This window comes from Rhincodon typus, chromosome 17, assembly GCF_021869965.1.
Source record: "Rhincodon typus isolate 14 chromosome 17, sRhiTyp1.1, whole genome shotgun sequence".
In the NCBI taxonomy this organism is placed as follows: Eukaryota; Metazoa; Chordata; class Chondrichthyes; order Orectolobiformes; family Rhincodontidae; genus Rhincodon; species Rhincodon typus.
The window spans coordinates 27,815,199-27,837,536 of NC_063348.1; the positions used below are offsets into that span (position 1 = coordinate 27,815,199).

General features: G+C 39.6%; 1 protein-coding gene across 7 annotated transcripts in view; it reads left to right on the forward strand.

The window, feature by feature from the left end:
* dennd2b (DENN domain containing 2B) overlaps positions 1-22,338 on the forward strand; it is a 397,329-nt gene that overhangs the window by 319,464 nt on the left and 55,527 nt on the right. For 6 of the 7 annotated variants that reach the window (XM_048606823.1, XM_048606826.1, XM_048606822.1 and 3 more), the window contains exons 10-12: positions 2,816-2,925; positions 3,781-3,877; positions 18,629-18,706. In XM_048606823.1, the coding sequence (XP_048462780.1) occupies positions 2,816-2,925; positions 3,781-3,877; positions 18,629-18,706 (285 nt within the window). The remainder of the gene's footprint in view (positions 1-2,815; positions 2,926-3,780; positions 3,878-18,628; positions 18,707-22,338) is intronic. The other variant, XM_048606827.1, reaches the window with a different exon arrangement.

The following is a 22,338-nucleotide window of genomic DNA, read 5'->3' on the forward strand; positions in this document are numbered from 1 at the left end:
AATCAAGAAAGAGCAGTGGGAAAATAATGGTATAAGTTAAAGCTGTAAAGACCAAGCAAAAGAAAATTGCCTCTTTTCTTTAGCTGGCTGTATGTAGTGGTCCAACACTGTGCATTTGGCTCTGATTCTTTAGAAGGTCTGTTTCTGAGCTTGAAATTTGCCAAAATATATAATACTTCTTGCATTGTGATTGAAAATATATTTAAGTGTGTGGAGAATATAACTGGTTACTGGAAACACAAATATCTGGATTCGCCATAACAAAAGGCTTACTAGCTTTTTAAAAAGTGTATGCATTGACTATATGCAATCTGTTCTTGCTAGATTGGAGTCCTGTTGAGAAAGGAAAAGAATTCTCCATCAGTGTTGTGTTGATGTTTGGCCAAAGATAACAATGAATTGATTCTCCACAAAAATGCAGTGTCATGACGCTTTTCAGTAGCAGATGTAGAATGGGAAAGGTCACAGAGTACACAGTTGGCAAATTGAGCTGAAGCCCAATACTACTACTTTATTGATTCCTCTGCTATTTCCATCAAAGCCTTTAAAAGACTTTAAAATCACTCTTTCTTTAGATAATTTGAATGCATGTTCAATATGACATCCAATTTTCAGAAACAACCCACTCAAATAATATCTAACATAACTCACCACAATATGCCATAAATGTCCGATATAGCTCATCATATAGCAACAAACCAGCCAAAATTGGCGTATTTTAATAGATAAGATTATAAAAGATAGGAGAAGGAATAGGGTGTCTGGCCCCTCAAATCTGCTGCACTATTTAATAGGAACCGATTGATCTGATTGTGACCTTAAGCCTACTATACTGACTTCCCATAATTCTTGACTCCACTGTAGATCAAGTGTAACTTAGCCTTGAATATATTCAATGATGCAACCTCCATTGGGGAAGACAACTTCAAGGATTAATAAGCTACTGAGAGAAGAAATTCCTCTGCATTTCTGTCTTAAATGTGAGATCCTTTATTTTGAAACTGTGCCCTCTAATTCTAAATTCACCAAGAGAGCAATCTGCCTCTGAGCATCCACCTGTCAAGCCCCCTCAGAATCTTATGTTTCAATAAAATTACCTCTCCTGCTCCTAAACTTCCATTAGTTCAACCAATCTGCTCACCATATCCGTATAAGAAACTCCCTTCAACCCAGCCCAATGAAGCTTCTCTGAAGTGCTTCCCAATGCAAATATATCCCTTCCTAAATAAGAAGTCCAAAACTGTCCAGTGTATTTCTTGAAGTGAGTTCTTGCTATATACAGTATTAACAAAACTTTCTGACTTTTATGCTCCATCCCCCATGCAATTAAGGCCAATGTCAATGCAAACTCCAAAATATCACCACCCAAAGCCTTATCAGCAAAAAACGCAATAGACATTTCAGCAATTCCGTCATAATGGCAAACCAGCAATAATAATACAAAACAAACCTGCTTAATTGCCAGTGGTTGCATTTGTGTAATATCCCCAAAGTGTGCATGTGAAATACAGTCCATCTATTTTACCCGATCTCCTCATTTGAGGTGCTTTAACCAGGGTAGGAATTGAATTTACATTCTCTGTGTGCCAATTGCTTGTTTCAGGTGTGTACCCTAAAAAAATAAAAACATGAATAATGTGGTGTCTGGCACATTTCAAGCACAGTTTAAACATGACAGCTTGAAACATGGACTTTGGATGTCTAAGGGCAAATCTGTACCAGTAAAATGGGCAGCTCCAGTGTTCAGCATCAAGAATTAGGAGGATTGTCTAACTATAATGATTGCATAGTTTATATAAGTTATGATGTTATATAAGTTATGATGTATCATTCTGTAGTAGCTCTATAAAAGAGGTAACCAATTAGTTCCACTTCTCTGCTCTTTTTCATTGCCCTGCATTTATTTGCTTTTGGAAGTTACTATTAAATCTACTTCTCACGTCCTTTCAGCCAATGTATTCCAGATGATCATAACTCATTGCATAAAAAATGTACTTTCTTTGTTTCCTTTCTGGTTGTTTTGATAGTTCTATTAAATTTGTGTCTTCCAGTAACTGTCCCTCCTAGCAGTGAGAAAAGTTTATCCTTATTTATTTTCTCCGAACCCTTCATGAGTTTCTATATAATATAGCTGGGGTTATGTGGATTGGTGAAATATTTAGAATAAATAACGTCGATCATGCCAATTTATGACAAAAAAAAACAAAACTCCAGATACCTACAGAAGCTAAAATGGCCAAGTACTTTTGAATATAACATTGCAAATTAGAAATGAAATGATTACCCTGCATATCAAGAAAGAAATATTTAATTTTTGAACTAATTTTGAGTCAAATTTTGAAATATTGTTATAATTAAAACATAACGTAAATTGTTGTTATGTATACTAATTATTTTCAAAGTTTGCAAGAAATTATCATGGCCAAAGTACTAGATATAACCGAAAAAGCAACAGTTCTTCTGAAACAATTCATCCTGGGTTGTTTTATAGCTTTATAGTGCTACAGCATTGAAATTGTTGAAATCTGACTATGTTACATTACATACTGTTGCATTTTCATGGATTGAAATTGTAGGTACTGATACAGTCTAACAATGATATCTTGAGCATTTTAACAGCCAGTGTTGTTCTATTGAACAATTAGGCTGAAGCCTGTCTATGGTACTTTAAGTCCTGCTAAGATTTGGTGTTGTTACGTTATGTGTTATTATGCAGTGTTGTTACATAATCTAGTGTTAAAGGTTTGACAGTGTTATTATGAGAAGTGTTCACAATATCAAAATTACATGACTTGATTTTGCTTCTCCTCCACAGCTAGAAAGGCCAACAAAGCAAGTCCGTGAAGCAGAAGAACGATTGAAAGCAATCCCACAATTCTGCTTTCCAGATGCCAAGGACTGGAGCCCAGTGTCAGATTTTACCAGGTAAAGCAGAAGATGGTTGTCTTTAATCAATTCAGGAGATGCGGTATTCTGGTGCACCGTTGCAAATGTTTACAAAAGATGCAACAGTGTTTTGTTGACAGTTTATGTTGGATTTGAATGAACTAAAAAATGAGGAACAAAAACAGATATTGCTGGTGAAACTCAGCAGGTCTAGCAGCATGTGTGGGAAGAAAGCAGGGTTAACATTTTAAGTTCAATGACTCTTCATTGGAACAAGCTGCTGAGTTTTGTCAGGAATTTCTGTTTTTGTTTCACATCTCCAGCATCTGCAGTTCTTCATTTTATTAAAAAATGAGGAACGTTGTTATCCTCTTCCAGCAAAGACTGTAGCCGGAACCTTCTGCACCTGGAGGCGATGAGTTTGGAGGCAGAAAGGCCACTTAATTAGATGGGAAGTGGCACGCCCAAATACTGCCACCTTCCCACTTCCAGTGGAATTAAATTCATGGCGGGAAGCTCCATGGTCACCATTAGAGGCCCAGGAGATGATGATCTGTAGAATCTTATAGCTGACAATTCCTGGTTATAATAAGAACATAACCTAGTGAAACACTTTGAAATGCAGCAGTCCTCAGTAAACAAAAATCAACTTCAAAAATAAAACTTGAGCAATTAAAGTGAACAAACCTTCAAGTGATACTTTAATTGATTTATTAATTAAGTCCATTATTACAGAACTTCAATTCGGATCATTCAGCGTGAAATCTTGCTGCTTAAATGATTAGTAGAAATTGATTGCAATGAATGTCCTGGTGAAAGTGAAAAATGTATCATCTGTCAACGTTTATTCAAGGAGGATTCTCTATGTTAGTTTTTATTGGTCTTGCTTTTCAGTAACTTACAACAATCATCTGTTAACAGTGAAACCTTCTCATTCATGCTTACTGGGGAAGATGGTAGTCGGCGATTTGGTTATTGCCGGCGATTGTTAGTAAGTATGCATCTCCTTGTGAGACTTTGCTTTTCGCATGCAAGCTATTCTCCCCCCTCAATCAAATGTGTGAAGTGTAAAGCTAACTATTTTAATTATATCAATTTATTTTCCCCAGTTCTCTAGAATAGCATATGGGGGAATCTAGCAGCTTCAGGTTACTTGTGGTTATACTTATTTTAAACTGCTGGGCTTCATTACGATAAGAAGCACTTCAATTCCTCACCCAGAATGGTCAGTCATGAATAGGAAGTGGCTTTTGGCCTCTGTGCAGTTGTGTAGACAATGACTGCAGATGGCTGTTGAGACAAGTGTGAGAAAGGCAAAGGTTCCAGGGAGGATCATGTAAGAAGAAAGTGGAGATCCGTGAAAGGGAAAGCATGAGATTTCCTTGTGGTGCTTGGGCAAGTAGCATTACAATCCAGCCCAAGGCTTTTGTTAAAACCCTGAATTCTATTTTTAAGTTTGTTTGGGTTGGAAATGATGAACTGGATCGTCTTATGTCAAAAGCTGTTTCGCGCCAGGCCCCTTTGGAATTCCTGGTCGGCATACAATGATTGCCTGGGAAAGTACAAGTTTTGATGGGTATATTTACAGTGCCTGAGCCTGTCTGAAAATGTTTTCAAACTGACTTCAGTGTCGATTTAGGCTTGATCCGGAAATTGCCAAATGATTTCTCTAGTATCATCCCACAGCAGATTTCTGGTTCAATGTACACTGCTGTTGACATCTTGACAAAGGATTGCTCCCAGCTCTTCTCTACCCCTCCCCTGTCCAAGTTAGACCCCACCCCCACCCCCATCCCCATCTTAATGGAGGCAGCCTCCCGGTGGGGTGGGTGGGTGGGGTTTGTGAATAAAGTGAGAGCCTCCGGGAATGAAGGCAGCTCTTGCAACCCCAATAATTTCCAAGGAGGGATTTCCTTTATCTCACAGGCTTGCTTTTCACTTCTATCGGAGGGTGTTTCACCTACCTAGAATTGGCCCAATCAGCTGCCTGTAATGTGGCTGCTGCTGTGCTTCTGGCCTCCAAGTAGGGCAGCTGCTGTTGGGTGTGTGCCCAGTCCTTCCTTGGATGCCATCTGTAAAATTCAGTCTTCGTTCCTGCTGCTGGCTGTGGAAAGGGTATTCTCCTACTTGTGGTTCCTTCTCCTCCTGGAAAATTCTACTCTTTTATCTATCGAAGTCTCCTGCAAGTGCTGTCAAGAATTATCAACTAGTGTGGATGCCCTGAATGAAGGACCTTGCACAGTCACCCATTTAAAGAAAGTGGCCCAATCCAAGCATTTTGAATCCATCTTTTCTTTGAGGTACAGAAATTCCTGCTTCACCTTTGCAAGTCTGAAGCTCAGAGTTGTTGCAATAGCATTAAAAAATCATGTTTTGGATATTTGTATTTTTAAATCAAAAACTCATTGTGAATAAGTGTAATCTTTAATTGAAAATACTTGTGAAGCAAGCAATATGTCCAGTATTTTCAATGAATCCCAGTAAGCAGACATCATACAGACCTCCTGGCAAATAGTCACTGATCAAATTTGTGTGTGAATACAGTTATTAAAAAGTGGCATGTATTGCATTTGTTTTTTACATTTATCCTATTAACATGTTATTCAGTAAATTCCCAGATGTTGTGCCTTGAGAAAACTTTGCTAGGTGGTTTAGATTGCATATGGATCCATATAGAATTACACATGACTGCTGAGTGATCCATTTTTAAACCTACAGCTTAGGTGGTCAGCAAATAAAACACTACTCATGCAATTTCATAACCGTCCGTGTCTAGATACTGATAGATTTTGGTTTGCAATCACATTAACATGATGTGTTAGTTTTGCTCAGGAACGGCTGGCATGGTGACTCATTGGTTAACACTGCTGCCTCACAGCGCCAGGGACCTGGGTTCGATTCCAGCCTCGAGTGACTGTCTGTCTGTGTCTGCGTGGGTTTCCTTCGAGTGTTCCGGTTTCCTCCCACAGTCCAAATTGTGTAGGGTAGGTGGATTGGCCATGCTAAATTTCCCATAGTGTCCAGGGATGTTTAGGCTAGGTGGGTTAGACATGGGAAATGCAGGGTTAGGGTAATGGGTTTAGGTGGGATGCTCTTTGGAGGGGCAGTGTAAACTTGTTGGGCCAACTGGCCTGTTTCTACTCTGTGGGGATTCGACGATTCTATAGACATAGAATGCTTAAAGTTTACATTTCGAAAGGTCAGTTGGACAAGTCCAATATTGATGTGACAGTCAGTAACAATATATAGAGTCTGTAGAACAGGAGCAAATACATCTGAAAGTCTGCGTTTTTGTAAACCTTGCTGTCACAGTACTGATCTTAATGATATTAAAATAAAATAGAAAAGTACATCTGTCATAACTAAATGATCAGACATAGACATCCAAATGGGACAACAATCAAACAATTTATCAATAGGCATGGTGCCATAATGTTTTATACTACTGTACAATCAATCCAGAGACCTGGAATAAACTGAGACACTAGTTCAAATCCTACTATGGTATCTGGGGAGTTTAAATTCAGTTTATTAAGTAAGTTTAAAATAGAAAGCAAATATTGGTAATAGTCACCATAAATCTGTTGTAATATTGGGGAAAAAATCAGCTGGTTCATTAACTTCCTTGAAAGACGGAAAGCTGTTGTCCTTACCTAATATCTGGTCTGTGTGTAACTCCAGGCCAAGCACAATGTGGTTGACTGTAAACAATCCTTGGAATAGTCATTCAGTAGCATCAACACTACAATAAAGAGTTAAAATCCCATGTGGACTGAGGAAAGTGATTGAAGAAAGTGGTTCACTGCCATCATCTCAGGATAATTAGGAATGGGCAATAAAAGCTGCCTTACTATCAACACCCACATTCTGTGAATTAATTTAATAAAATATTACTTAAGGTCAGTAGTCACCCCTCAAAAGTGATACAAAATTAATTAAGGAAATAGTAGATTGTTTGGTATTTATCTGATTCTCTTTTGAAAGGACCAAAATGGCATCCCCACTGCGCATTGACCTTTGGGACAGCATTTACCCAGCACCACTTTTGTAAGGATATTAGCATCAGCATTAAGAGCATTTTATGCAGTATAAGCAGATCACTATTTCATTCAGTTTGTAATACAGTATTGTCAATTTCAACCATGTTGCTCCATGTAATACCCTCTCTTAAATTTGGAGACCTAGACATTTGTTCAGTAGTTGGCAGGACGCCACAGCAGCACTATTCAAAGGGATTATCCACTATTTTCAGGCTAGTTACTCATTGATTCCTGCAGATTTTGCCTGGGATTTTAGAAATGCTGTGAGTTTGCTAATGTTTGGTAAAATTGGTGAATTTGGTAGCTCAGTTCTCTAAACAGCAATGTGATAATGACCAGACAATTTTTTTTTTTGTGGTGCTGTTTGAGGGTAAAGTATTCACTTAGACACCAGGATTAACTCTGCTACTGTTCTTTGAAAAAATGCTATGGGCTCTTTTACGTCCACCTGAGCAAACAGACAAGGCTTCGGTTTAGTGTCTCATCAGAAAGACAGCACCTCCTGACCATGCAGCGCTCCCTCAGTATTGCACTGGAGTGTCAGTCTTTTTCTTTGTGCTCAAACCCTGGAGGGTGACCTGAACTCAGAACGTTTTCATTGAGAGGTGATTGTGATTAAGAAATGAGCATTATTTAGCTGAGGAATTGAATGCTTCCAAAACACTGAGCTAATATATGAGGGCCCTGTATCCCTCTCAGAATGATTGCTGCTTGAATATGCCATTGTGATGTTTATATTTGATCCTGCCCAGCAACTTGCTCAGGTATGGGGATGTAAGTGTCCAGGGAGGAGGTAGACTCCCACTGTACACTGTCCAAAAGTGAGATTAAGTGAAGGATAGGCAGGCAAGAAATGTGCTTCATCCATTGAAAGATGGTTGTGGTGCTTAAGGGATTGTAACAATCCAGGAATCTTATGAATGTGTGGACTAGGAAGTAAAAGATTCTGTCATGCAGGGAAGAATCCTGTGTGATCAATGGAGATACATTATGGAGCAATGAAAGCAATGCAGGAAATTTGAATTCCCTCTGATTCATAAATGCATGAACGCACTGTCTGAAATACCCCGTCTGATAAGATGCAGATGGCTGGTATTTCTGTGTCATTTGATTTAGAGCAAAAAGTTAGCAAAATGTTTTTTCTTTCACTTTAGACACGGAAAATATATTCCAATGTGTTACTGTGCAGCCTTCTCCAAGGTTTGCTCCTACATTTTTTCTGGCATATAATTACAAACACAATGATTTGGATTTTGTGGTCAGTGGTCTTCCACAATTTCCTTTTTCTCCACTGCCACAATACCTGAATTTCTACCCATAAAAATGTGAAACGTTTGGCTTTGTTGTTAATTCTGCACAAAGATGATGAGCTGATGATCTCAGTCCAGACTAGAGCTACAATGAAAATATTAAGATTTAGTTAATTATTTTCTGACTGACAAACATTTTCAAGTGTTTAAAGTCCATTTTAATGTCTCATGATATAAACTGTGCCTCTGGCCCCATTTGGAAGCAGTTTCAAATATTGGAGCATGTCACGTAGCAACATGGCTATTGATTCGCAGACTGCAATTTGAGATTAAGACAGACCTCCAGTGGCGTATCTTGAGTTCATGGTGTCACAGCGGATATGGCTTCACAGGATTTGCACTCCTTCCTACTAGATCTTTCCACTCACCTCATCGACGGATTTATGCAGCAAGCAGGAGACCAAGTTGCCACTGCAACCCAAGCTGACACGTAGTTTTAAATGTAAATCAGCTGCATAGCAATATGCTTCACCACTGACCACAAATTCCAGGCCATTATGTTTGTAATTATGAGCTACCAAAAATATAGGAGCAAACTTTGGAGAAGGTTGCAGAGTAACAAACTTGGATATATTTTCTGTGTCTAAAGTGAACGAAAAATTATTTTGCTAACTTTTTGCTCTAAATCAATGACACAGAAATACTAGCCATCTGCATTTTAAGCAGGTGGGTATTTCAGACATTGTGTTCATGCATTTATGAATCGGAGGGGATTCAAATTTCCTGCATTGCTTTCATTGCTCCATAATGTATCTCTATTGGTCACACAGGATTCTACCCTGCATGACAGAATCTTTCACTTCCTAGTTCAGGCATTCAATCAGTAAGTAGTATATTTTGACATTAATCCAGCAATTGTCTGTCAAACTGTATGGATCCTTGCTTGGATTGATTACAGCAATTTACAATCAATTGATATAAATCCTTGCCTGAGCTAATAACCGTACTAATCTGTTTTTCCAATTAAAACCATGCTAGGAAATGTAAAACTTGTTCTTTTACCTCCTCCGTCCTCATTGTTGAATGCCCTAAATATTCCTGCAGGTGAATCAGCAATTTAATTGTGCTTCTTTCAATCTAATTCACTATTTGCTGCTCACAATACAGTCTTCTCAACACTGGTGAGACCTTTGGGCAGACTGGATGATTGCTTTGCAAAATACCTCCATGCAGTCTACAAAATGCCCCAACCTTCTCATTGCTCGACATTTCAGAGTCGGAGGTCTGCAGCACAGTAAAAGGCCCTTTGGCCAACCGAGTCTGTGCAAGTGTACATGTAACTATGTCTTGAATGTTATAAGGGTTTCTACCTCTACCACGCTTACGGGAGGTGAATTCAAGATACCCTCCACCCTCTGGATGAAAACAATGTCCTCACATCCCCTCTAATCTTCCTGTCCCTTAGCTAAATCTGTGTCCCTGGCCACTGATCCCCGTGTCAAGTAGAAAAGTTTCTTCCTATCTACACTCCTTATAATTTTATGCATCTCAAACATGTCCCCCCTCATCTCCTCTGCGCCAATGAAAACAACCCCGGTCTATCCGATCTCACTTAATAACAAAATCTCTCCAGCCCAGGAATCATCCTGGTAAATTTCCTCTGCACATCACTTTTCTGCTGCCGTCTTCAGTTTTTTGAAAATTTTCTAGGAATTTGATAGCTTATTCGCAAGGTAATGTGATAGTACTGCAGGTGCTGAGGCTGGTTAGAATGCCTGCTGCAGTTCACTGGGACATCAGCCCAGCTCTCTACCTTGTTCCTGTGCTCTCTAACTCCCCCCCCACCCCACCCCAAATACTCTGCCCATTCCATGTTTACTCCAAGGCAATGAGCACTTTGAAATTGACTTAAAAATTGCAAACGTCTAACATTCATACTGAATGGCAGTGTATTTGATTGACGTTAAAACCAATTTAATTCCCATTGAACAATATTTAATCCCCTTAAGTGATTGTGCAGTTGTAAAACCAACAGGCATCTACCCAGAAACCACATCAAAGACAGATAATCCTTTAATTACCTCTTAAAAACTGACAAACCGTTGACAGAAACTCAGGCTGATTTAAGTGGGCTTTAGCTTTTGAAACCCAGTCAAGCATTTATCATGGTCTGAGCTGTCAAAACAAACTCTTGCCATTCCGGACAGTGAAGGCTATTGAAAGAGAAATAATAGATTTTCGTTTTGTATTTCAATCATATGGCCTATAATTCAACAAAGTAGAGCAGGTTATTGAATTTTTTTTCTCTAAGTTTTCACAGCAATGTTTTTTTTAAGCTAAAGAATCTGAACACATGATAATGACAGGAGGTTTTCCAATCATTCCTCTAATATAATTTTGAATGCATTATGGCACATTTTACAAGGGGAAAGTGCTGCATTGGACTCAAAACATTAACTCGGTTCCTCACCATACAGTTATTGCCAGACATTGCTAAGTTCCTCCAGCATTTTCTCTTTTTCTTTTGGATTTCCAGCATCTGCAGTATTTTGCTTCTATTTTTTCTTATGTTCTCTGTGTACTTGCTTGTTCTTGTGATATAGCTAAGGTCATTAGTGTTCAGTTTCCACAGAACAAAAAAAATTACAGAATATGATCTCCAGAATACTGATTAAAAATCCTTAAATTCCATTCAAGTTAAAAGAAATTTAACCTATTCAACAATTTGAAAGTGGTCATTCTTGGTTATGGCCTTACATTCAAAGTTGACAGTTATTTTTGGAGCTTTTTGACAGTTTTTGTGACTTTTCTATGGTTTGGCACAATGATGACCATGTAGCAAAAAGTATTTATCTTGGAGCTTTAAATGCAACAGAAAAAGTAAATCCCCATTTACACTTAAGTTCTGTTCCATGTAACGTTTCTGAATGCTAATGTGCTCAGTGGCAGCAGAAAAGCACTACATTCTGTAGCCCAGCTGTTTCCTATGAGCAATGACAGTTCTCAGCATCACACATGCAACTTTAATAAGTTGTTTGGCTAACTATCTGAACAAGTGTAGTGAAGGTGTCTCTTTGAAATTACTGTGGTTATGGCTTCCTAATTCTGGCTTGCAAGTAAATCTGCGGCAGCCGCAAATATATTCAGTTGTCTGGATGATGCCTTCAAGCCCATTACCCCATGGAGTCAGATTGTCTGTCACCAAGAAGTTGATACAATTCAATATAATCTTACCAGCAGCAATCTCAAGCGTTGCCGAATGAGGGGGAGGTGATGATATCTTATTGATGAATTAGTAATCCAGAGACCTAGGAAATGTTTTAGAGGTCTGGGTTTGAATCCTACCACAGCAGATGACGGAATTTGAGTTCAATTGAAAATGCCTGGAATTAAAAATCTAATGATGGTCGTGAAATCACTGTTCATTGTTACATAAACCCATTTGGTTCACTGATGTTCTTTAAGAAAGGAAAACTGCTGTCCTTACCAGTTTTGGTTTACATCAGCAATGTGGGGGAGACTCAGCTGCTTTCTGAAGTGGTCTAGCAAGCCTCTCCACTGTACCAACTACTCAAACAAAAAAAAATGAAGCCAGATGGATGACCTGATACCAACCTAGGAACTTGTAGTAACAGCTTCCATCTCAGCCGAATTCATCTTGCAAAGTCCTCCTTGCCAACATCTGGGGTGAGTGCCAAAATTAGGAAAGTTGTCTCTCAGCCTATCAAGCCACAGCTTGACATAGTCATACTCAGAGTCATATCATACGTATACAGGCCAAGTCACCATGCTTGAGCAGGTGAAGTCCCCCTGAGAACACAGATCCAGCAGAAGTGACAGTGGTACACAGTCAGAAGGAACTGCCATATTGCCTGGTAGTCCTCAATATTAACTCCAGGCACCATGAAATCTGATGTGCACAAGGAAACCTCCTGCTGCTTACCATGTTACACCCCTTTCCCCTGACGCCCCAGCCAAGCTGACTGACTGAGCTGGTCAAGTCCTAAAGAATGTAGCTGCTAGATTAGGTCTGTGGCAGGTGGTGAAGGAGCCAACAAGAGGGAAGAAACTGCTTGACCTCATCATCACCCATCTGCCTGCTGCAGTGCATCCATGAGGCACAGTGGACCATCAGCAGCAGTAGAATCAGACTCCAAAACAATCCTTAAACTTGTGGCCCAGCATATCCCCCTGTTTATTGTTGCCATCAAGTTAGGGGTCAACCTTAGTTCCATGAAAAGTTCAGGTGATCACGCCAAGAACAGCACCAAACATATCTAAAAATGAGTTACCAACCTGATAAAGCTACAAAAAAGGCTACTTGCATGCCAGCTAGCATGTGTTGGAAAGGGCTAACATATTCCTCAACTGACAGATCAGATCTAAGCTCTGTAGTCCTACCATATCCAGTCATGAACGGAAGTGGACAATGAAACAACTTCCTTGAGGACGAGTCTTCCCAAACATTCCCATCCTCAATGATGGTGTAGCCCAGCATATCAGTACAAAAGAGAAGGCTGAAGCATTCGCAGCAATCCTCGGCCAGAAGTGCTGAGTGGATGATCCACTTTGGCCACCTTCAGAGGTCCCCAGCCCCTCACATGTCAGTTTTCAGCCAAACTGAATCACTTCATTTGATATCAAGAAACTACTGGAGACACTGGATACTTTAAAAGCAATAGACCCTGACAACTAGTACTGGTACTAGTACTGAAGACTTATGCTCCAAAAATTACCACGCTCTTTTTCAAGCTAGAAATCTAGCATCTACCTGACAAAGTGGAAAATTGCCCATAATGTCCTGTACACAAAAAGCAGAATGTATTCAACCCAATCAATTATCGCCCCATCAGTCTACCCTTCTTCATCTGTAAAGTGATGTGAAGTGTCATTGACAGTGCTATCAAGCAGCACTAGCTTAGCAACAACCTTGTTCATTGGTGCTGAGTTTGGGTTCTGGCAGGGCTTGACCTCATTACAGCCTCGGTTCAAACATGGACAAAAAAGCTGAATTCCAGAGGTGGGTTGAGAGTAACAGCCCTTGACAGCAAGGCTGTATTTGACTGAGAATGGCATCACGGAGCCCTAGCAAAACTCAAACCAATGGGAATTTGGTGGGTGGGGAGAACTCTTTTTGGTTGAATGTATACCTGGCACAACGGAAGATGGTTGTTGTTGTTGGACTTCAGCCTTCTCAGATCCAGGACATCTCAACAGGAGTTCCTCAGGGTAGCATCTGAGGACCAAGCATCTTCAGCTGCTTCACCAATGAACATCTGTCCATCATAATGTTGGATGTGGGGCTGTTTGGTGATGATTATGCAATATTCAGCACCATTCATGACTCCTCAAATTGAAGCAATCCACGTCTAAGTATGGCAAGATGTGAACAATACCTAGCTTTGTACTGACAATTGGCAAGTAACATTTCACCACAAAAGTGCCAGGCAATGTCCATCTTCAACAAGAGAGAATCTAACCATCGCGCCTTGACATTCAATGTCATTGTCATCACTGAGTCCTCCACGACCAAAATCCTGTGGGTTACCAGTGACCCAAAAATAAACTGGCCTAGCCATACAAGTACTCTGGCTACAAGCACTGGTCAGAAGCGACAAATTCTGCAGTGAGTAACTGACTTCCTGACTTCCCAAGTCCGGTCTACCATCTCCAAGGCACAGCATTGTGCGCCTGCCGTACCGAATAGACTGCAGCGGATCAAGAGCGCAGCTCACTGTCACCTGCTCCGGGCAGCTTCTGATAATGCAATATGGGCAATAAATTTTTGTCCAGCCAGTGAGGTCCACATCCCATGAACGAATTTTAAAAAAAAAACCATGACTCGTCCTTGGTGTGACGAGATGGCATTGACTGCTTCCTCCTAGCGTGCTAGGAGATGTTATTTTAAGACATGAAAGAAAAGTGGGATACCTAAAGCTAAACTAAATATCACTGCATTTAATTGGCCTGTTCTGCAATTACTCAATAGGGAAATTTGCCTGTCATAGTAATTTCATGGGAAGTATTGAAGAAACACAGTTTATCAGCATGAACAAGGTTCCCACTGTATTTCTAGTGTCAGTATAGTAGAAAACCAGGAAGTGGCTCTGAGGAAATTCCAGGCCTTCAGCTTCATTTTACCCAAGATTCATTAGAGTTGGAAAAGGGAATTTAGCTTTTTATTTGGTTTGCTGTAATGTATATAGATGTTCTTAGGCCGATGTGTTTTTATTGGCAATTACCAAAGATAGCTATGGGCTGGTGGATATCCAAGGCTTCTGGCAAGGTGTCGACATTCCAGTGAATTTTACAGTGTAGATTTGAAGCAGAAACTTTACATAGTTGATTTAATCAGTCAGTGCCTTCAGGAGCAATTCGATGCCTAATAAGGGGAATCGATTCATCTCTTCAGTCAGATGTGAACTGCACAAACTAGCCTTCATCTGTTAACATGCTTATGAACATTTAGTGACAGCCACATAAAATATTTAGCTCTAACTCTAGCTGAAGAACAAGGTCAGTAAAATCACTTCACCTTTGACCTCTTTTTCTTTTTCTTCCTAAAATTCAGCTATCCCCCTCATTGTAATCTTAAAATGAAAACTCTTTGCACTGTCACTCATTCAAACACATTTTTGTTTTGCCAGAACCTCAAAACTTTGAAATTTCTAAATTTCCCTATTTGTTTCTACACCCAGAACCGTCCCCATTCAACTTTTCCCTACTTCCTTTATAATGTCATGTTTTTTTCTTAATAGTAAGAAAAAGCATAACCTAAAGAACAAGTGAAGATTACAAAGCAGTTGTTTCAGCACTCAATTAAATTGAACATAGAAAAAAGGAGCTGGGGTAGACCATTCATCATGATTGTGGCTAATCATCCAACTCAATAGCTTTTTCCTGTTTTCCCACTGTAGCTCTGTTTCCTTTAGTCCCAAGTGCTATATCCAACTTCTTGAAATAGTACAATGTTTTGGCCTTAACTTTACCCTTCTCTTTACACTGTGACTCCTGATTCTGGACAACCCCACCATTAGGAACATGCTTTCTGCATATAACATGTCTAGTCCTGATAGAATTATTTAGGCTTTTATAAGAGAACCCTCATTCTTTTGACTCCAGTAAATATAATCCTAACCAATTCAACCTTTCCTCTTAATGTCAGTCCTGTCATCCTACGAATGAATCTGATAAACTTTCACTGCACTCCCTCCATAACCAGAACATCCCTTTTCGAATAAGGAGATGAAAACTACACACAATATTCCAGATGTCGTCTCACCGAGGCCCTGTATAACCCTAGACGGGCATCCTTATTCCTGTACTGAAAAACTCTTGCTATGAAGACTAATATACATTTGCCTTTTGTACTGTCTTGTTGCATTATGGATTTTAAAAAAAATTTATGTAGGTGTGTACTTTTTAAATCTGTCTTTCCTAAAGCCCTTTTCATTATATACAATATAAATCAAGAATCTTCAATAATATGAAATGAGTGATACCTTATGGGAAGTGTCTTTAATAGATTCACAGGTTGGGACCCTTTTACTTGAAAAGGGAATGAAAGGTGATCTAATGTTCCTTGATTCTATTTGAGAATGATATGCACTGAGGGTCTTGAGTTTCTGTCATGGATCTTCATCTGCTTGAACAGGTCCAATCTCACACTGCAAATCTTTGGGCATGTGGATAAGGCTGCCTCATGAGGAAGTAGGATCTGGAGTGCAGGATTTGCTTCCTTTTCTTTCATTCTCCATTGCTACTCTGTCTAATTATTAGGGTGTGGTGGCTCAAAGCTTGATGCGCGTTGATGGAATGAGTTGTCCTCATTCAACATGATTGGCAGTAAGTTCCTTCCAGTCATTAATGTCAATGCTCTGTCCTTCAAGGAAAATTTCAGTGTATTTTTGAAGCGTGTTCTTTGTCCTCCTCCAGACTGTTGGCAATTTGAGAGTTGAGAAAACGGGACCCGATTAGGGAAGACAGTTTTTGGCTATCTGGACATGATGTCTGGACCATCAAAGTTGATTTTCCAGTTTTGCCTGAATACTGGCAGGCTTCAAGAAGGACCGTACTATTTTGTCAATGGTCCTCCCATTGGAGTTTCGAGCATTCTGTGAGGCACTGCTGATGGGATTCCTTTCACTCTCTGATCTGTCTGTGATACACCTCCCAGATCTCATTGCAGTACAGGAACAGGGTGATATCAACTGCTTTGTACACAAGGATTTTTGTTGACTTAAAGAGATCTGGACTTAAAGATGTCTTTGTTGTCAAACACGCACTCCCATCAGTGGTGGTGTTTTGAGCGATATGGCTGCCAAGGTATGGGAAGTTTTCAACATATTCCAGTGTCTCCCCTTACTGCAGCCACCTACAAACTATAGTAGGTCAGTTTAGTATTAATCTCTACTTAACACTGGTAGAAAAGGATTGTTGATATTTGGAGAGGTGAAAAGGCATTGTTTGTTAGCTTTTAAATTATACAGTGGCTATCATGCAAGTTTGGATTTGGAAGACATCAGTTTCAGATTCTCACATTCAAGACAGTTACAATCATATAATCATGAAGCAATTGCAGGAAGTTTCTTGGACATCCAAATCTTTGGAATACAATCTACTGAGCCTTACAGTTTACTGAATCACATGCTTTGGTCAGTTCAGTGAATACAATGATGAGTTCCTGGTGCTACTCTCCAATACTTTTCTTGGCTTTATCTTATAATGCAGATCATGTTGAAAGTTCCTGTGAAAGATCTAAAGGCACATGTCTCTGGGAAGATTATCTCAGTGACAGAAAATAAGAAATTCAGGAAATTGTCTGTCAGGAATTTTCCTGCTGTGGACAAGAGGGAAGTACCTTAATGGTTGCCCCAGACAAGCCTTTGTCGTTCATAAAGATAGTTATGATTGTTTCATTCATGAAGCAGAGAGAGTGGGAGAATCTATTTTCCCTCTCAAATCTTTCAGGTATTTACATGGAATCTTGATGCTAGCAAAAGCCCATCAGCTTTGAAAACCACAGCCAAGATATGATTGGGGCTACAGGTTTTGTTGTTGTTCATTTGTTTGTTAGTTTGTTGCACTTCCCCCATTGATGGTGGCTCAACCATGGATTTTACCTCTGGTCACTGAGGGACATCGTGGAGAGTATCAACTTGAAGTTATTTGGAATATTCTTTCCAGCATTGACATGACATTGTCCTCATTAGAGGAGGGATGCATCTGAGAGATGCTGTGCAAAGGAGATTTTGTCTGTTTGATCTTTGTAGCTGGGCCTGGTGGCTTCAAAAGTCTTCCATGTCTTGATGGTCAACATATTGTCAGATCTCTTGGGCTTTCTATTCTCACCACATTTTTTTTTTTTGCCTTCCAGATTTATCATTGGGCATGGGTCTTAAAATGACATTGTGTCGCTCTGCAGGCAATTAAGATTGCTCATTTTTATATTAGGAAGTCATATATTTCAGCATTGCTGGCATCAAATTGTTCCTGGTGATGACATTGTCCAAATCCTAAGGTCTGGGCATTGGCTTCTTGTACACTGACTTAATTTGATCCCACTGTACTGGAGTTGATTTTTGATGTAGGAAGATTTTGCTGATTGGTTCTGAGTCACACTTGGAATTTTTCTCTTCAGTTGAGCTATTTTCAAGCTGGGACATTGACTTGTTTCCTCTTGGACTTTTGAACTGTATGATGTCTTGGTGATGAGTAGATGTTCATCGCTGGTTTAATGATCTGTTGAACAGGCATTGGTCCCCGACATGGTTCAAGTGATACAGACATCATTTAGCTCTGTGACCCAAATGTGATGCCAGATCTAGGATGCCTTAAGGTGTTATTTTTAGTTTACCCTTGCGACAAAAGAGGGTATCTGTTATAATGAGGCTAAGCTGAGCACAGTTTGTCAGCAGAAAAATGGATGTCTTTGGATTGATTTTTCCAACCTCACTTTTTTCAATGGTTCTGCTCCAGACATTGGAGCCATGGTCAACCTTGGCATTAAAATACAGGGAGTTGTTGAAACCAATGATCTTGCTGTATTTAAAAATACTTAGACATGCACTTGAGAGTAAAAGGAGAATGTTACAACAATGATCACTGTATTTAAATGAAAAAAAAGAGTGGAGGCTTGAAGAGGGCACAAATTCCAGCATGGAGTGGTTGGACCAAATGGCCCTTTTTCTGTGCTATATTTTCTATGTTATGCTATAGAGAGAAACCTTTACTACTGGAGGGTGAGCAAAATTGGTCATTAAGTGTCTTTAATCCTTTAGGATGAGCAATACATTAAGGCCACTGTACTTAATACAACAGAGTAGGCATCTTTAATATTGAAGGGTGGGTTATAATGAAGGGTGAGTGTCGTTAATATGATAAGACAAGGCAATTTTTGTTATTGTAGAAGGATTATCTTTAATTTTCATATTTTTATTCTTTTAATTTCAGCCAAGCGGTAAAGGCCCACGCTTACCAGAGGTTTATTGTGTCATCAGTCGTCTGGGCTGCTTCACCCTGTTTTCAAAGGTACGATGTTAAACCTTGAATTACAAACTTTAGCTCACTTCTAGTGGACCTTTTCAAGAACCATCATTGAGAGTTGAGGAGATTTGCTAATTGAGAATTAGGTGGTTTCCATTCAGAGGTTTGTGGAAAGTTTCAGGTAGGATTTAATGTGAAACAGTTAGTCATTATGCCTTAATATTTCCAATAACTGCCATTTATTATACGCCATAGAGATCAACACTTTCACTATTAACACAATGTACAAGATCAAGAATGGGTTTTCCTGAAAACATAATACTGTTTTGTTCAAAATGAAATTGATAGCTTGAATGCAGGCTATGACAGAGAAGTACTATATCACTATTAGCTGTATCTATAACTCAAGGGCTGTTAGAGGTAAGCAACAAATGCTAGCCTTATCAGTGATGCCCACATCCCGTGAAAGAAAAACAAGAGGGAATAAAGGCCTCGCAGAAACTATATTGCTGGTGGAAAAATCACTGTTTACTGAGAATTTAAGATCAAATTCAAACTTCATCACAGCTAATGAGACATGACAAGAGCTAAATGGTTAGACCCAGGTCTTTTTGTGCTTGCAACCCAAGGGCCTCTTAAGATATTTAATTGGATTTACCTTTGTCCTCTTATCTGTACTAGACACCCTTCTTAACTCATTTGGAAGTTACCTGTATTTGTGCATGTAGTTAGTGTTGCTCTTTATTTTTGGGGTGTTGACATAGGTAATAAAACTCCATTCTTTTTCACTCAAGAAAACCTTGGAATTGGTTGTCTCACGTTTGATCTGGTTAAATAAGTTTAATCAAAATATTTACATGATAAAACAAAAGAGTGGGGATCAAAAAAGGAGGGAGTCACAACCCATCCTCACCTGGCTGTGATAGGCTGTAAGCACCAGGATGAAGGTTGAAAATGACTGCAAATAAGGACAATGAGTAGATGACTTGTTTCCCATTTGATGGGAAAGCATTCTCAGAATCGATGCTTGAAATTCACAACATTTTTTGCTCTGTTTCTCTGATTTGTATTAATTGTCATTCACTTGAGAAAGATGCTGTTCCAGAGAACTAATGAAAAGCTAATGTAATTTTTACATTCAAGAAGAACAGGTCCTGTCCAAGGACATGAGTGGCTTGCTGGCCATTTCAGAGAGCGTTTAAGGGTCAACCATGTTGTTGTGCAATTACTACTATGCCACCACCACCCAGGGTTGAGAGAGAGACAGACAGATGTGGTACGGGTTACATGCTGTATAAGAATATCCTCTCGGACAGGCAGATAGATGGTTATCGTGTACAAACGTGAAAATTGAGTGACAAATTAATTCTGAACTCTACCTTTAAACTTCATATAGATTAGTGTATAGATTTCCAGAGCTGTTTGAAATCCACTAGTTTAGGTGAGAATACAGTAGAGATAAACAGGCAAGCAAGCCTTTGATTGTTGACCAGTTAAAACGTTTCTGTGCCTAAATTAAAGGCTTCTTCAAGAATTTGTCTAAGGGTGTACATTCATTGCTTTGGAGGTAACTTCCAACACGTAAGTCATTTGTGCTACAATGGATATTTTCCTAACTTCGATTTGCATTTCCCAGTTGTCAACTTTGATAACAGCATGGGAGCAGGTTGTACAGCTCTACCTTGTACATCTGATGACGAACAGGAGGAGCAGCAGCAACACCAACAACAACAGAAGGGGGAATACCATCAGGAACAGAAACCTTCTCATCCACCAGCTGCTCTACTGGACAGACTGGATGAACTTAGAGGTCCAGCCTGGAAATTGAAAGCCCTGGCACAGGGTATGCAGAGAGAGGATCAGCTTTCTGGATATTACTGCATAATAGTAGCTCAGGACGCCCAGACTTTGAGGCCAACGTATTGCTGACATCTTCAACCTCCTGGAGCAAGATCTAGTTTCAGCTGGGCCCAAAAGGGTACATTTTGGCAATGACTGAAATCATGAATTTATTTGGCTTCAGCTCCTTCCAGACAACTACTAGTGCTATCTGCAAAATTTCACAATTAGTTGCATGAAAGTGCATCCCCAGTTTACTGGTGCCATGTTTGCCAGTGTTACCACTTGTCCATTTTCTGACTAATGAGACCAGTCAGAATTTTGCTCAGAATATTACTTGATGGCCTGGTTGTAATGAAGGCAGTGTGGTTATCTTTCCAGTGTAAGTATCACATACAGTTAAAATCATTTGTATGATACACACCTGAAATGCACTTCGGTGCACATTTTTACTTTGGTTGGACTCCATAGCTGAACATCAGTAGTGCCAAAACCAGTGTTATGTTTCCTTATCCTTCTACATTGATAAATGCTAGTCAAGGACTGTGGCTGGCACCAAAGGAAAAAGCTAATATGTACACTTTGGAAATGCCACTGTGACCGTGTTGTGATTTTATAAACATTTTTGTGCCTTCTTTTCATATCCCATGATTTGGATCCCGAAATGTCATTGTCTTAATATTATGGTATAAGGGTTGCATCCCTACCTCTAAGCCAGAAGCTTTGGTTCAAGTTGCTCTCCGAGACTTAATGGTGACAGAAGTTATGTTTATAATGTAGCGAAACAGGCTGATGAGTTGATTGTTGTCCTGTAATCCTTTGGCTATGGCCATGGCAAGTGGTAAAAATGGAGATGACTGGTCAGTCGTACTTGAGGTGGAGTGCCACCCCTCATGCTGCAGCCTCTGGTGACCTTATTTGAATTGATCAGTTGCCATATGTTATTGTGATGAGAACTGGAGTGCTTACTACTGGAATCCTAATTTATAAGGACGTAAATTCAAGTCTTCACTACCAGCAAAGAAGCTACACTAGATATGAGGACAGGATTGATTGTGTTGTACTGACAAGGTTCCAATTATGGCAGCAGAGCCTCATAATTTCTGTCTACTCGTTAGCATATGGGGAAAATGGAACGTGCTTTATGGATTAACATAAATCTGATTGATCAACTATTGATTAACAGGACCGTTGGTTTACCGAATAAGTCAAATATGTTTTCATTACATTAGATTCAGGAATTTTTTTGAACCAGTATTTTGCAGATCAAATTCCACAACTCCATCTGTTTATAATCAGGGCCTCTGTTTTATGATGCCTGAATAAGTCAAATTCCATTTTTATTACAGGATTCCTTTTTGCCAGAGCTTTGAGATTGCATTTCATGACTGTCCGTGTTTCTGGGAAGAGAGAAAATCAGTAGCATTGTTGATAAGTGCATTATCAACAGAATATTTTAATTGGAAGCTCTAAGTAGTTCCATCATGTGTGCAACAGGAATAGCAAAGGGTCATGCCCTGCCTGACATCCACACCCCCACCCCCCCCCCCCCTGGCCTATTGCTGACTGCTAGGATCTAATGACCAGCTGTTATTTTAGAAACACTGTAAGCATCAAAAGGAACATGTTTTTATTCATTCATGGGGTGTGGGCATCAATAGCTAGAGGCCAGCATTTATTGCCTATATCTAGTTGCCTGGAGAAGGTGGTGGTCAGGTGCTTTCTTGAATCATGGCAGTCCTTGAGCTGCAGGTACACCCAGAGTGCTGTTTGGAAAGGAGTTCCAACATGTTGGCCAGTGTGACGATGAATGGTGAAATAGTTGCTACTCAGCATCG